The 16,791-nt window shown below is 43.1% G+C and overlaps 1 protein-coding gene across 1 annotated transcript in view; it reads left to right on the top strand.

Annotated features, from left to right (window-relative positions):
* The first annotated feature begins 245 nt into the window (after positions 1-245).
* The window catches only part of HS6ST1 (heparan sulfate 6-O-sulfotransferase 1), a 193,099-nt gene continuing 176,553 nt past the window's right edge, over positions 246-16,791 (top strand). Inside the window, exon 1 of the mRNA XM_036388747.2 lies at positions 246-1,256. Within this exon, the coding sequence (XP_036244640.1) occupies positions 739-1,256 (518 nt within the window). The 5' untranslated portion in view covers positions 246-738. The remainder of the gene's footprint in view (positions 1,257-16,791) is intronic.

Here is a 16,791-nt window from a genome sequence, read left to right as displayed (position 1 = left end):
GGCAGGCGCAGCCCACCCAGGTCCGCAGTGCTGGGGGATTTCGGGTGCGGGGAGGGGTGCCCGGAGCGGGGCCGGGGAGCGGAGCGGGCTGGGGCTGGGGCTGGGGCTGGGGCTGGGGCTGGGGCTCGGGCGGGGCCGCCGCCGGTCGGAGCGTGGCCGCGGGCGCGGGGCGGCGCGGGCGGCGCTGTGCATGCCGGGCGGGGCGGCGCGGCCAGGAAGCGCTCGCTGCCGGCCCAGCCGAGCCGAGCTGAGAGGAGCCGAGCCGAGCCCGGGCGCAGCCGGCGGCGGGGGCGGGCACAGCCGCGCCGGTGCCGCGGGGGCTGGGGCACGGCGGAGGCAGCGCCGGAATGGGGGTGGCTTCCTGAAGCGCGGGGAAGGGAGGGCGGGCGAGAGGAGGCTGGTTCTTGCCTTTCGGTGCCTCTCCGCCCCCCTCCTGCCCCCTCTCTGTCTCTCTCTCTCTCTCTCTCTCTCTCGCAAGTTTGCCGCTGTGCCGCGGCGCCTCCGGAGCGGCTGGCTGCGGGCTGCCCCTGCCCCGCTCCCGGCGCTGCCCGCGGCGGGGCGGGCGGGCACGGCGGCGAGCCGAGGCGACCCAGGCAGCGGCCCCGCCGCCCCCGGGGAAGGCTCTGCTCCGGGGAGCAGCGGGGGGAGGCGGCTGGCACAGACGCTGAAGCTCCGCCGCCCACCCCCCAGCAGCGCCGCAGTCTGCCCAGCGCCGGCAGCCCCGGGAGATGGTGACACATGAAGCGTGCGGGAAGGACCATGGTTGAGAGGACCAGCAAGTTCTTGCTGATCGTGGCCGTCTCGGTGTGCTTCATGCTTATCCTGTACCAGTACGTGGGGCCGGGTCTGAGCCTGGGTTCCCCCAGCGGCCGCTCCTACTCGGAGGAGCTGGACCTCTTTCCCACGCCGGACCCGCACTACGTGAAGAAGTATTACTTCCCCGTGCGGGAGCTGGAACGGGAGCTCGCGTTCGACATGAAGGGCGAGGACGTGATCGTCTTTCTGCACATCCAGAAGACCGGCGGCACAACCTTCGGCCGCCACCTGGTGCAGAACGTGCGGCTGGAGGTGCCGTGCGACTGCCGGCCCGGGCAGAAGAAGTGCACCTGCTACCGGCCCAACCGCAGGGAGACCTGGCTCTTCTCTCGCTTCTCCACGGGCTGGAGCTGCGGGCTGCATGCCGACTGGACCGAGCTCACCAACTGCGTGCCCGGGGTACTGGACCGCCGGGAGAGCGCCGCAGCCAAGACGCCCAGGTAGGCACCGGCCCTGGGCCGAGCCCTGCCCGCCGCGCTGCCCCCGCTCCGGCCGCCTCAGCTGCCCGGCCCTGCCCCTATCGAGCCCCCTGCCGTGCGCTGCCGGCGTGCTGTGCCTCAACCTGCCCCGAGCCTTTCCTCGGCTGCTTCACCTGTCCTCCCCTCCCGTCCTCCAGGCTGTGCCCTGCGCCTTCCTCCTGCAAATTTCCTGCTCTTTGCCTCCCACGCACCTCGCACGCTGCGCCCTCAAGCCTGTGGTCTGCTCCAGCAGCCTCTGTGCACCCTTTACCGAGAGCATCTTTGTGCTGGTTACTCTCTCTTTTAAACGTTTAGCCTTTACCTCAGACATCACTTGCCACCTTTTATGAACCCTTTATACCCCACCCTTAGTCTCAGGCTTGTCTTTGTAACCAGTTTTGCCCCGACCCTTTTCCTCCAGCTGAAATTGTTCTCCGGTGCAGCCGAGGAGAGGCACGCGAGCCCAGCAGTGCTCATGCTTCCCTCCTCGGTTTACTCCCCACAGTCTGCACACAGTTTTTTCCACATTGCAGAAAACACTCCTTAAACCCCCTTTTTATGTTCCTTGCTGTTGATCTCCATGGCAGACCTGAGTTGGGGAAAGCAGCTACCCTGTACTTGTTCCTTGAGTGTCCTTCCTATGTGCCCTAGGAGAGAGGGAGAGCCTTCCTAAAGCACCCTCGGTGCATCCGTGTGGAAGACCCGGTCTATTTCTGCCCTGTTAGCCCATCATTCCTCTGCCTTGGTCTCGTAATGAATTATAAGCTTATAAGAGGAATTTTCTATTTGAAGCACTGTAGTAAAGACAGTGGTGTATATGAAGATCTCCAAAAGATTGTGTTATTTTAGCTCAATATACTGCTGCCTTTCATTTTACAGGCAGTTTTTAAAATTATCACTACTTTTAAAAATTATCACTATTTTAGGAACTATGCATGTTCCTCTGACGTATTAGTTGTTCTGCTACAACACTTTGTAATCTGTTTGCCTTAAAGTTTCATTCAAGATTTTATGCTAATATTTGCTTATGCCATATACTTTATTTACAGATGTGTTGTTAATATCATACATCATCCCTTTAATGAAAAGTGGCCTTTAAGGAAGCACGTTTGGGCATCCTATCTATGTTTTCCCTGCGTTTTTTTAAAGCAATTCTTAATGATATTTCTTCCCTTGGAGCTGTGTGCAATAGCTGGGGTTCTTTATTGTCTCTGTCATGATTGCTGCTGTTTTCAGCCCGTTTCAGTGTTAGTCATCCAAGTATGCTCAGACTGCTGTGTGCTGCCTGACCCAGCAAACTGAAGTATATAACTGAAGGGTTGAGGCTTTCCTGTGCTCTCTTATTAATAAGGTGTTTGAGAACACCTCAGAGTAAAATACCCTTTGCTGCTGAGATTTTTGTGAAGTGTGGTTAGGAAAAATGTGCAAAGTTCAAACCTGATTTAAAAAAAAGAAACAAAAATTACTCGTTTTGTGAACCTTGGCACTTGCCTAGCAAACCATTAACCTTATATAAAGACCTGTGTGGGTTTGTGAATTGTCTCAGAGCCTTGTGTGCTTCCGTTCGCAGTTTTGTATGAAAATCTGTTACGTGTTCAGTATTCAACTTTATTCAGCAGCTGGATTTTTTTGTACAGGTACTTGAGAAAAGGGCACGTCAGGTTGTGAGGTAGCAATTAAATTCCTTACAGCAGCTTGTAGGAAGTTGAGAATCAAAAGTCTGTTGCTTTATCTCACATGCTTGTAAATAAGATTTTCCTTGCTATTTGCTTTGGGACATGAAGAACTGTATGCTTCTACATGCTTCTTAATTGTCTTGAATTTTGGATGTGCAGGAACAATCATTAGTCCTGTCCCATTCCCTCATGTCTCTGCAAATCAAGAAATGGTTGTGCCCAGTGTTGTTTCTTGACTTCCTTTATATCTGAGTTAGAACTTCTTTTCCAGTAGTTCAAGGACTTTGATGTGGAAACTTTAGATAATCTATGGTTTATCACCTTGGACTGTTAAATGAAACAAAATTTATGATCATTGTATCCTGGGGATAGTTTTAGTGCAGCCAGATGCTGGCTATTTTTATAATACTGTCCTAAGATCTGTTGTACTGCAGTCCAGTTCAGTTGGCACCTTATCCAAAATGTGGTTTATTTCATGCCTAAGAAAGTTGCAAATAGGAGACAGGCAGTGCTTGTTTAAAATAAACATTTGATGGGTTTTCTTTGCTAAAATACAGATAGTCTTGTATTATGTCCATTACAGTAAGAGCAGTATCACTTTATTTGTCCATTGTGAGTGTTGGATCTCTTATGTTGAAACGGGACGTCTTTTTAGGAAAGGTATATGCTTGAGAGGCTCCTGTTTTCTAATGGAACTGAACTATGAACATATCTCTCTCAAAGGAAACAGAAAAAAGAGCAGCAAACAACCATTTTCTCAGAGTCTAATATTATCCCATCTGGATTTTGGAGTATAGTCTTCAAATTCAGCTTTTAAAGCTAATGTATTGGCTTCTGCATTTGCTGCTTAATACAGAGTTTAAAACCTTTGCTTTTCCAAATATGTGTTTGTCCCCAAAAACAAAACAGCTGACTTGTGATTACAAATAAATCTGCCTTCTAGTGAATGCTGGAAAGCATGAAGGTCACTCAGTATTGCCCACATGCACAAATCATGAGGTTCAAGCTGTTCCCTCTGTAAGGAATGCAGTTTTGTTGCTGCCCAGTGCCCTATTGCACTACATTCCATAACCTGGGCATGGAACATAAATTTGCAATGCAATTCAACTTCCTTCATTGTTCAGTTGTTCTGTGTCAGACTTAATGATTAGGAGCCCTAGATTGCCAAAGGCTGCATTTTTTTTCTCTCTTTCTTTCTTTTTCTGCATTGATGCAGTGTCAGGGATGGGTGTGTTAGGTCTAATGGGTGAGCACTCCAAAAAAGTGCTGGTTCTCACCCCCTTCCCACCCCCTCCTGGTGACTTGCCTGGTTTGTATTCAAAAGCCTTCTGGACTTGTTGAAGCAAATGTTATGTTTTATACACAGACAGTGAAAGAAAGATTTATTTGTTTGGGGGTTGTAAAACTTGTGACTCCAAGGGGCTCTGAAGTTGGCTTTGCTTATCAGTTAAGTCAATTAGCTGCAGTTCTCTTCATGGCTTTAGTAGAGGGCAAATTCCAAGATTTGTGGAGTGGAGGCGTTATTATTCCTTGTGCTGTTGGGCATAAATAACAGTTGCAAAAGACTCTTTTTAAAAAGAAGCAAAATTAGGATGCGTGCCTTGAGTCACCATGCTCATATTTCTGCAAGCAGAAACTGTGAACTGCTCCCTCCAATTTGTTTCACTGAAAACTTGAGAGATCAAATCTCTTCAGTTGATTCTGAAAAATAAAAAAAAAAGACAAACTCATTTCTTTAATTTGACTTCCAGAATTCGAAAAATCTGTGAACTGACCCACTAGTGCCTTGTTTGCTCCCAAAACAGGAGCACAGCCCTGGGTGTTCTGAACTTGTACTTGGAGGACACTTCATCAGTGAACTCGACTCTAATGTGCTGCAGAAGCAATAAAACAAATATATTACACCAAAGGAATTCTGTGTGTTTCCCCTCCTTCCTATTCCCAAAAAAAAAACCTCCTGAACAAACCCCAGACAACCCAAGTTTCGTTGCTGTCCTGTTGGTTTCTGCTGCCTGGTGAAAACAAGAGCATCGGAGCTGGTGTTTTCCCGGAGCTGCATTATTCACATGGAAAGGATTCAAGGCACACAGCTCCTCTAAAACTGCATTTCTGGAAGCTCCCTGTTGCTGGGGAGAACCCATGGAGCTGGTGGAGTGTTGGTTGGGTATGGCTCGCCCAGCTCCTTTTTTAATTTATTATTTTTTTAATGAGCTGCCTCAAGAAATGAGCTTAGCCTTGGCTTTTTGTATGGGTTTCTGTGCTAGTCTGTCATAGGAGTTCAGTTTCTGAGTTCATCCGTGGACAAAAATAACTAAAGTGTGTGCATGTTTCTGATTTCAGTATTTTTTTCTCAAGGTTTCATATGAGTAGGAAGAAAAAAAAATTGTAATCCACAGACTTTTATGTAAGAAATGCATGGCAGGTCAGTAAAACCTGCTGTTATGCAAATCAATCTCTGATTAGCTATTTACAGCTTATGTTTTGGTTTGGTTTTTTGTTTTTTTTTTAAGAAACAATTAACAGGGCTCAGCAGTTTGTTAGTTTGATTTTTCTGAAGTGTGAACTTTCACAGCTTCCAACTACATATCTGTCCCATTGCAGGGATCTGTTCTTGATGAGGTTTTTATTATATATGTGCTTGTGAGCTGCAGAAACACATTGTCAAGAAACCAACTGTTTGAGAGTGAAAAGCCTTACCAAATCATTTTTATAATATTAGTACTTTTTAAAACTTGGGCTTGTCATTCTTTTAGGATCTGTGTGTGTTGGGAGTAGAGTCATACCTGTCTGCAGGGAGCAAGGGGCATTTTTCTCCACTCACCAGTTCAACTCAGACTTGTTTGTCATAAAGACCAGTGGAGAAATAGCAATATAAAGCTATTTTCAGCAGCCTGGTTCATTTCTCAAACCTCTTATCACGTAGAATATTTTAAATCCTCCTAGTCTGATAGGAAACTTTTTGCACCTGGTTGTGCTCACCCAAAAAGCCAGGCTGGTCTTTCACAGCCAAACAATTCTAAAGGGCCAGGTAGTTTTGTAGTGAAAATCTTTATATTTGACACAGTTACCAAAAAATTGGAACTTTTCAAATAGCTGCCTTAGGTTTGAAGTACTGTATTTATCTTAGCTTGAGACTTTTGGCCGGTATGTCAGGTTTAATTACTCTTACTGGGTTTTTGTTGCTGTTGTTGACAAAGCAAAAGGATGTGTGTGTTTGTACTGACCTGATTTTTCAAAATGAGACATTTGGCTTTTTTTCATTAATCTTTAAACAAAAGTTGCATCATAACATAGTAATTTTGTTTTTCTTGCTTAGAAGTTTGCAAACACTCTTTGCCTAACGTCAGATTTTGCCTTTTTCTGGTTATCATTTCCTGTTCTCTAAATGAAAGTGTACAGTATTCGGAAGAAACCCTTGGATCATTTTTTTCTGTTGTTTTTCTCATTTTTTCTCATTTGTTTATTCCTTTTTTTTTTTTTTTTACAATTTTGAAATAATTACTTTAGAAGAGCTGGCTTGAATTTTATTAACAACTGAACTGGATGGTTTGCTAGATACTCCCATTATGAGGAGAGTCATTAAGGACTGGTCCTGCAGATGCACATGGGTTCCACCATGCTAACACAGGCATTTTTTGGGGGTTAATTACTCAGCTATTAGAGTTTGTAACATTTTGTGTGACCCTTCTTGGCTGCAGCAATGCCAAGCCCGGTTTTCCGGGCTCTGCAGAAGGCTCCTGGTTTCTCAGTGTGAGATGGAGAACACTCATCAAGAAATAAAAACCCAGTATGATCTCCAGCAATGCCCTTGTGTCAGCTTTATGCTTCACAGGAAGAAATCTGTGATGGAAGGAATTTGGATTTCATTAGTGCCGTAGAAGCTTTAGGTAAAAAACAGCATGAAAAATTTGATGTTGCCTGGTGGAACAGCTGCAGAATTACCTGGTGTGACTGGGGAGGGGAGTGTGGTGAGGACTCTTCCCTGCAGGAGGCTGGGGTTGGATATCTTGAGTTGGATATGAGAATGTGAGCTGGACGAGGTCATGTTACCCCTGGAGAAAGCAATGCTAGAGAGGATGAAGTTACAGCTGGAGATGATTGCAATGCTGCCCTCTCCCTGGGCCTCTGCTCCTTCTAGGAAGGAGCAGGAGATCAGCCTCCTCTGGTGGCCCCTTCCCTCCTTGATTTGTGGGGTTGGGCATCATGGGCTTGTCCAGCAGTCAAGCAGAAGCTTTTGGCTGCCCGTTGTAGAAATTGTGGAGGAGTCTCACCTGGGACCTGTTTACTGGAAAGTAATTCCGGATGTGCAGGGCTGGAGTTGTTTAAGAAAACTTCCTCATGAGTTCATTTCATAGGTGACATTGATGTGCCTTACCTGAGTCATGTTTGTGCACCATGCCCACACTTCTGGCTGGCTCCAGAGTCCTTGGTGACTCCTTGCCAGGATGTTCCTACCCCAGATGTTACTCACAACAAGGAACAGGAGAGCTCCAGAAAAATCAAGATAAAGCTAATCAAGAGGGGTTGTGGCTGTGCTCTTCTAGTGACTTTGACCCAGAAGCAAAGAGTAATGAGAGAACACACCTGATTTTAAATTTGCTTAGAAACACTTGTCTAATCAAACCCCTGATATCCATTCAGAGTCTCCCTGCTATACATCCTGCTGTCTTGTAGAGATTATGCCTTTTGTAAATCTTGGGAAGTGGGAAAGCAGCATGGACAATTGCCTTCAGCCAGTCAGAGAAGCAAAATCTCTGGTTTGTCTCTTTTATTTTAAACCTCCAATTATTTGGAAGCAATTTTACAAAATTTGTGGTAGTAATGCTTTAAATAGGTAATATTTTGTCAGTGAACGCTTGGGATTGTGCTTGCTTTAGAAAGCCAGAGTGACATAGTCTAACTCCACAAAATTTGTTTATGCTTTTATTTCCACCAAGTACTAGAACAGAGAGGAATTTTCTGTTATTGACTGAAATTGTGCTTTGTCAAGCAAAGATGAAGCATTGTTGCAGTGTGTGCACTTTATTTCCAATAAAGCATGGTCTTTAATTCCTAATATTCACAATTGTGATAGCTATCAAGTCAAGATTTTTTGATGAAATTTCACTTGATGTGGACAGAAGGGAATGATATTTATACATCAGAAGCAAAGACCTTCATAAACTGAGATGTTACTGTGTTTGGAGAATAAACAAAGTACTACAGGAAGAACACGGAGCTGAAGTAGCCCATTATAAATTTACTTGTTTTGCCAGTGATGGTTGACCTTAAAAGCAAACAAACAAGCAAAAAAAACCCCACCCTCTGCTTGTTGTAAAGGAATTGAAATAGAATGATGAGGAAATATACCCACTTGAGGCCACAGAGCTTCTGTAATCACTGTTTGATGTAGTTCTGTTCCCCCTTCTGTTTCCATAACAGAGCACTCTGCAGGAAATGCAGGCTTGAGAATGTCTCTGAAGAGTCCTTTGGAGATGATTGTCACAAAGGCACAAAGAGCCTTTACCACCCCTCTGCTGTAGCAGTCAGGTCTGAGATGTGAGGAGGATGCTCCACAAAGTCCCCTGTGCTGCTGCCAAAAGAGGAGCCATTTCCTGTGCATGTCTGCTGGAGCCTGGCATCTCTTGGGGGTGGGAAAAGGGTTTTCAGGAAAGGTCCACACAGGGAGAGCTCATCAGGTGAAAAACATAATAGGGTGTAGTTAAATTTCTACATTTAGTTTAATTTCTGCATTTATTAAATGGTGTCAGTCTGTGTCATTTCCATGCTTAGTAGTACAGAAGTACAAGACGCTATTCTGGATTGTGAGAAATGGATTTGTAAAGTCATAGTAGTACTGTGTAGGAAAAGCTAATAAGCTGAAAAACATTTATAAGGTATTGTAACCAAGAAATAAGTTAGCTTCTGATAGTATGGCTCTCCTTATAATGGGAGTATCTAGCAAACCATCTCTTATGTCTCACTCTTCATCGAGACAGATAATAGAATAAAATATTTTAAAACACCTCTCAGTTACCCTGTCTCTATAAAAACTAAGAAAACCAACATTGGGTGTGTTTCATCCCTACAAACTGCTGAATAAGGCTAAGGATATGAGATATTCTAGGGCATCTCTTTTTCAGTGGTGTGTCCAGAAAGGGTTAAGAAGGTCCCCTTGTCCACCTTTAGCTGTAACCTGAACTTTTTAGCAGTACTAATTATATCGTAGCAGTTCTAATTATAGCATTCTTTCACCTGTGTATCTCAAAGCCTCTTAAAAATTTATAGTAAATAGCACCTGGTATTATATTAATTTCAGACTTCAGGTCTGTGCCTTCATTTCAACCTAAAGACTCTTCAGGGGTCTGTCTTAAAGCAGGCTTTGGCCATAAATCTCAGATTTTCATGTTAGTGTTCAGACTTTCCTGCTCAGTCACTTGGGGTCACTTTGGTTTCTTCACTTGGTGTTACTACTTGGCTCTGTTTTTACCTTCCTTCCAGCCTTTTAGTGGTAAATTCTACACTGTAACTCACCTATGTTTTTCTAGAGGAAATATTTCAGAATTTCCTGCCAATTTAAACAAGAAAACAGTTATTTGCAATTAACTTTTTATGGTCTGACTCTGTGTTTTATTTCATAACGAATCTCCATCCTATTAAGCAGAGATTCTTTGATTACACCTCACTGCAGATTGAAATACTGTGATCACTTCTATGGAGCTGTTCTACATGAGGGGGAAACCTCAGAGCTTCCTGAGCATTTTTCTTTTTAAAACAGACCAAATTTCCTTTTGCTTAATGTTAATCTTAAGTACTAACAAGATGATTTGAGATTTTTCTGCCGAATAGAATCACTTAGAGTTTGAAAATGCATGGTGACTTCATGCTAATTTCAGATCTATTGAAAGGGACCTTGCTTCTGGACAAGTGCTAAAGATTTTGAAAGTGCTGCTTCTTCCATATGTTGGAGTTACTCTACATGTTAGCCTTAGTTCTAGTGTTAATTATACACATATATAAGATACCTGATAACAGTGAAATATTCATCAACTTTTGGAAGATTTTGTGAAAATCATTGCACTGTTTTTTTTGGTGTTTTTTGGTTTTTTGTTGTTTTTTTTTTTAATAGAAAAGTGTGGCTTGTATTTTTTCCTCTCAACTGCCTGAGAAAATTTAAACATCCAAGAAAATACTGTAAGAACAGAATCGACTTTTTTTGTTTAAACTAACAGCTCTTGCTGCCGTGACCCTCTTGCTCTCAGTAAAGATTTCAGTTCGGATACCTGTGACCCTATATCAAAGCATCAGGATAAAAATCAATGCCTCACAGCTAAGACAAACAGCAGCAGCATGCTGACTCATCAGTTTCCTGACAGGTTTTGCTTTCCTGCTGGAGATAGACAAAAGTACAAGCAGAACAGGAATCACTGAGTATAACCATAATCAGTTAACCATCCTTCTGTTAACATGGCTTAAATCACAAAAGGCAGGATTACCTTCTTCTGTTCTCTGCCTCTTTCTTTTCTCTTGCCACCTGTGCCTTTTTTTAGGCCTTTGAAAGAGAAAAGACAGATGTGAAGTGTGTAGCTCTGCAAGGAGGAGGATGGAACAGATTTATTCTGGCTGCTGAAGGGAGTGCAGGAGGGGTCATTTAGATTAAACCCCCCATTATGGAGAATACTTCATCCACGGTGTACTGCACAGAAAAGAGATACACAAATGCAATATGACACGAAATGAACAATACTCACATGCTGAGATGTTTAAGGTATAAAAGGTACATTTCTTTTTGGACTTCAATATTTATAGAATTTTAAAAGTGATTATGAATTAAAAAATAAAATTGCTACTTCTCTAATTACACTAGTTAAACTAATAGTTCATCAATTCTCCTTTAAAAAGAAATACAAAACAATCATTATTTACATTAAAAATGCATAAAAAATTCCCTTACAAAAATGTAAACATTGAAAAGCTTAGAGAAACTTCAAAAGAACAGGGCGACAATATACAAATGCAAAAGGAGCACTTTCAGGTAAGGAAATGCCTTGGCATCTCCTCTGGGAGGGTAAAACTGGAACTTCTTGTTTTGAGCACCTGAGAGAAGATTCCCTCATTGGTTATACTCCTCTGGCTGATGTTATTATTTGCACCATATCCAAAATAAATAATATTAAGTATTTCTTTTCCCCACTGAAGTTTGCTTTGGTTTATTTGGCTGGGTTCACAAATGTGTTTAAAAATGACACCATCTTTCTGTGTGTGCATAACCTGACTCCAGTGGAGCCTCAGACCTGGCCAAAGGCAGTGTGGTGCGGTCCTGTATTTTTAACAACCAGATTGTGTTACACATATCATGTCTCTGGCTGCTGCTACCAGTGGCTTTGATTTTGAAATGTAATATTACACTGAATGCTAATGACTCAATATTGCCCTTCATTATTAAAGCCATTATTTGGGCCCAGCATTTAATCCTGCACTTTTTCTTGTACTTTGCAAATTGGCTTTTTCTGAGCAATGTGTTATTTCTTTATAATACCTGAGCAATTTTATTTTCCATTCCCTGAACTAATACTTTCTTTCAGGTTGCCATCATCTTGTACCTTGATTCCTTCAATCTATGTTTCTGAGCTTGATAAATTAAGTTTCTTTCCCTTTAGAGATCTCTTACTGCCTAACCCTTCTCACTCTCATAAATTACCAGATTTTTCCTGCGGGGGGGCTCTTTTTGTTCTGATTTTTGAAGAGCCCCTTTTGTAATAGGGCAGAAAATTTTTCCCATACAAAATATAACTGTGCCAACATCAGAAACAACTGTTAATCAGTCAAATACAATGCAAATTCAATACACTTAAATTTTTTTGGTGAGATACTACTGCATTCTGACACTACTCAGAGGGGGTTGTTTTCATGACTTTGACTAAATTGGATGAAGCTGACACCTGTTTATGGAGGCAGTCATACACAGCAAACACATACCTTGTAGAAACTCCAAAGTAGCCAATTGCTATTTTCAGCCGTTCCACTTCACAGTTCCCAGTTTTCAACCCTGACTCTTCAGAATTCACTCAGACTCCAGGCAGACAGTGTGCCAGCAGTTTCTATGAGCTTCATTTTCTGTTTTTAAGAAAAAATGACACTCCAAATATTGAAATGGTGACACAAAAATCACTGAATGATACATGAGTTGGAATTTTAAAAATAACCCTGTTGTTGACTGTTTCTATTAACTCAGGGCTGGCTATAGGTGATCTCCTGTGTGTGATTTGGGGGTGCCAAGAAGGGACTGAAAAACAGCTGCCACAATTGTCTGAACTCTGGTTTGATTGTATGTCACGAGGACTAATGTGACTCCCACCAAAAAGGGATTTTCAGGGAGTTATTCAATGGCAGGAGGACCTGTAGTTAACTTTGGGTATAAAAGGAGCATCTGAGGTTTGCCATACAACAAAAAAAGAAGTAATACGAGAATAAGAAGGAATCATACATAACTTGTGTTGACTAGGATTTTCCAGTTGTAGATGGTTTGTTAGTTACCAATAAAACTTTTTTTAAAATAACTATAAAGTTCTTTGTGAAGACAGTTTCAATTTCTTGCCTTTCTTTCCACCTGATTTCTTTGCTTTGAGATTTGCTGCCAAAACTGTGTGCAGTTCATTAAAGAAATAATATTGGACTACAGCATGCAAGAAAAATACTTGAAAAGTCTATTGTGAATCAATACATTTTGTGAGACAACTAGCTTAGAGAATTTTCAAGACATTTGTCCTCCCTCAATTCTAAAACATATTTAGTTTTTTTAGTTGCTACCTGCAAAGAATGTATTTTTATTATGATGTAGACAGCTCCTCAGAAGAATCATTTGGCAGTTCTGTGTAACTTTCCAACTTTTTTTCTTAGTGTTAGCTGCCTTGAGATGACTGAAGAGGTCATGGATTTGCCTTCAGCTATTCTGAAGTTTTGCCATGCTGTGGCATGCTGCTTGTAGCAGCTGCTCTTAACAGCAGTGCATGAAAAAGAGAGGTGTCTTTCCCTGAAAATGCAGACAAAAATCAAGATTAGTGCCTGGAAATGGATGAACTTGTGGTGGCTGTGATGCATAAGTTTTCCGTCTTCCTTTGGGAAGGAATTTTGTTTGGAACTTTTGGGAAGCAGGTTCCTGTGTGATCAGCAGTGTGGTCTTCCTTGGACATCCCTTTCTCAGAAACATTGCTGAAGGTTTTTCTGCACTATGCTTAAGGCACAGCAGTTCTTATCTAGGTGTTAACCTGCCTAAGACAGCAGCTTCTGGGAAGAAATATTCCCCTAGTTGGCTGAAGTGTTTGCACAGTGCTGTAACAGAAGCTGTCAGCAGCAGCAATGCAATTGTTTTGTCTGAATGTTTGAAATGGGCTGATGGAAACAGTTGTGCTTAATAAGATTGCACTGGCTGGAAAGCAAACAGGAAATCATCCATCCCATTTCCATCCCAGCAGAAGGCCCAGCCAGGGCTGTGGAAGCTGGGCATTACAGAAGCTGGATGCTTGCCCAGGTTAATTTGTTCTTCAGGGAAGTGAGTAGAGACTGTTCTTCGCCTGGCTGTCTGTCCCAGCTTGCCCAGGCAAGTCTGAGGTTTGTTTGACGATTCCAGGACTGGGTTCTGCACACTGTTTGCACAGCCAGCTCTCAGGTGCTGAGCTCTGAGGTGATCCTGCCTGTGAGGGGCTGCTGGGCATGTTCAGCACAGGTTTTGCGCTCACAAGTGCAGGTGTGTGGGGGAACCAGGCACTGCTCCCACCTCCTGTCCCCAGAGCTTTTCAGGGACTATCTCCCCTGTCACTGAGCCAGCAAAGTAAGCAGCACAACCAGCAAACTCCTTTGTTACACAAGGGAAGATTCTTGCCATACCTGTGAGTCTGTATTTGTGAACAGCCCAGGTATCGTCCCTGAAAGGCAGCAGAGAAATATGCCTGATATTCATACTCAGGGGAACTGCTCCTTGCCATGTGACCTGAAGTACTTCAACAATGGTTATTTTTTATTGTCTGTTAACTGGGGTCACCTTGGAGATCTTTTGAAATATGTTGCCTGCATGAGTAATGGGAAAATGTTTGTATCCCAGTCTTGAAACCACAGGTATGAAAACCTTTACCTGGCAAAGCTGTATAAGGGCTGTTGTTCTTGAGGACAGTATTGACAGGATGTGAATGTGGACATACTCTGCTTCTTCAAATTCCTCTTCAGCGTAAGTGGTAATCCATGTGCCATTCTGAATGGGATATTATTTGTACTTTTTATAAATGCAGAAACAGAGGCTCAATTGTTCACCATGGGATGTGCCAGGACACCAAATCTATGACAATATGTGTTTGCTGAGTGCTCATCCATGTGCTTACAGCAGTGGATTGTGCCTTATCACAAGCTGTGTTGAACAGCATGATGGAATTTTGGGATCTGCTGAGGGCATGAGCTTGCATTGGACTGTGTAACCTGGTTACTGAGGTAACCATAAGATTTTCAGTCAGACACTAGGATTAAAGATGTTCTAAAACAGTTTTCTAAACATCTTGAAACAAATGCAGAAGTAAATCTTCCTGGCCACAGTATGACTGCTTCCATTTGGAAATAACTTTCCCCTAAGGCTTTCAGTCAGAATGCCTTCTTGGGGAGAGCATTTTCTCCTTCTGCTCTAGCTGGTGTTGGAGGAGGATGACTTAGCACTTGAGGTGTATTTGGCCTGAAATGACAATATAAATCACAGTAGGAGGGGTGCAGCTGCAATTTGTAAAATGTGCTGGATGATCAGCAGTCTGTCCTGCCTGCTGCATGGATTGTGGTTAGCTGTGATGAAGCACTGCTTGTCAGGGTATCACTCAGCTGGAAACCTCACAGAAATTGAAGGATGGATTCTCTGAATGTTCTGGAGATGTGGGATGCTTGGTCTGGCAAATACTTCAGGCAGGATGAATTGACCCCTTTCGTAATTAGGATATTTCCTGATTCTTGTGAATTTCTGAAGTTATTTGAGGATTGTCATGAAAAGTCTGTTTTCTGGATTGAAGCCCAGCCAATCCCAAATCTGGAAATAACTGCTCATGAGAGCAAAAAGAACAGTTATATTTGTCAACTCTACTATTGTGGGTAAGTGAGATTTAGAGACTTGCCTAGTGCAGACAGGATCTGAGAAGAGTTTTCTCTTATGGAAATAAGTAGAATTACTTGCACACCGAGGAATTTATGTGGCCCTTCACTCCTTTTCATGGGAATCTGCACTCCTGTTGGGATGTTTGTGAAAGTTTAAACTAAACCAAGTTAAAATAGATGCATTAAACTAAAGCTGGATGCTCTATCTATATGAACCATGACATGCTGAATTATTCTGAAAATCACCATGTAGTATGTGCAAAAACACCCAAAACAGTAGAGACAGGAAGCAGTGCTGGCAAATTCCAGAAGTGTCAAGTTATAAAGTTCTTGGATGCTTCAGGATTTACTGCTGGAATATTCCTGTCTTGAGAAAAACTCTTTTTCATGTGAAGTGGTCTCTCTGGGGTCAGTGAGGGGAGAATATGTGGAGGAAACCACTGGGCGTTAACAGCTTCCCACAGGATAAAGCACAAACAGTCCTTCCTTCCAAACATCCAGTTACTGGGTGTGAGCAGGAACTCAGAACCTTATTCTTAATTAAAAATACTGGCCTCTTGCTCCAGAAAAATAGTTAAGCAGTTGTTTATAGCACTGAGGGAGCTCAGAGGAGGAGCTGGTTATACTGATTCGTTCTGGTTATTGGTTTTCTTCCCCCTTCCTAGTTCTAAGTCATTTAACTGGGACTAACAGCTAAAGCTGGTACTATCCTGCACATCACATAATCCTTTCTTATTTTCTATTCTGCTTGATGATGCAAATTGAAACAAAGGCCTGGTTGTTTAAACTCTGTAAAAAAGTTCATGTGCTTCTAAGCCTGGCCTTTAAATCACACCTCCATGCCCGTATGGAAAAGCTACAGGCAAGTTTTGAGCAATTCATTCTTCACTCTCTTCTGCACACAGCTGATGGCATCACAAGAGGGGCAGGAGGAGAACTGGCATGCAGATGGTTTTTTAAGTGCTCTGGTTAGAGATGGAGCTGGGACCAGAGCTTTGAGGTCAGGTAAGGAGATACCTGGAGCTGTCACCCCAGGGTCACAGGATCAATGCTGAATGTGCTAAAAGCTCACATCCTCCTGGGCAGTATTTTCAGAGCTGCTCTTGGGTAGCAGATGTTCTCTCTAAAATGTGACTGTCCATATGGCACCAGGCACATAAATAGGGCAGACCCCTATTTCTTTTGAAGCCTTACTTGAGCTAGAAGATAGCTCAAGATAAGATAGCTCAAGCTTAAGATTCTATCTTAAGATAGAATGAAATGGAGGAACTGAGCTATGCAAGTGGTTAAGTCATTTGTGATATTCTAACACTTCCACTGATGATTTCTGCCTTCCCCAGGTAGCTTCTGTGGCATGCCAGAATGCTCCTCTGCTCTTTGGAAATAGAGGAGTGGTGGTAGAATGCAACACAGGTACAGAGGTGTCACTGCTCTTGAAGCACGTTTGGATACTGCTGTGTGTCCAAACTGTGATCCTGACATCCCTGAATCACCTCACTGCATTTCTGTGATTCAAGGACCATCCAAGCTTACATCCAAGGGCTCCTTGGACACAAGGACCAAAAATATTCCACTTATTCAAGTTAGAAAAGTTGTTTCAAAGGCTACAATGTGGAATATAGGAGAAACCTGGCCTTTAAAATGAGAATTTTGGAGATAGTCACAGTGGCCATCACCTCAGTACCTGGGGCGGGTACTGGGTGTTCTTGTTCTTCCTTTCATTTTAATGGCACTGTAAG

The sequence above is a fragment of the Molothrus ater genome, chromosome 10, assembly GCF_012460135.2.
Source record: "Molothrus ater isolate BHLD 08-10-18 breed brown headed cowbird chromosome 10, BPBGC_Mater_1.1, whole genome shotgun sequence".
Lineage (NCBI taxonomy): Eukaryota > Metazoa > Chordata > Aves > Passeriformes > Icteridae > Molothrus > Molothrus ater.
The sequence above is the reverse complement of the archived record's forward strand: the minus strand, read 5'-3'. Positions and strand labels throughout refer to the sequence as shown.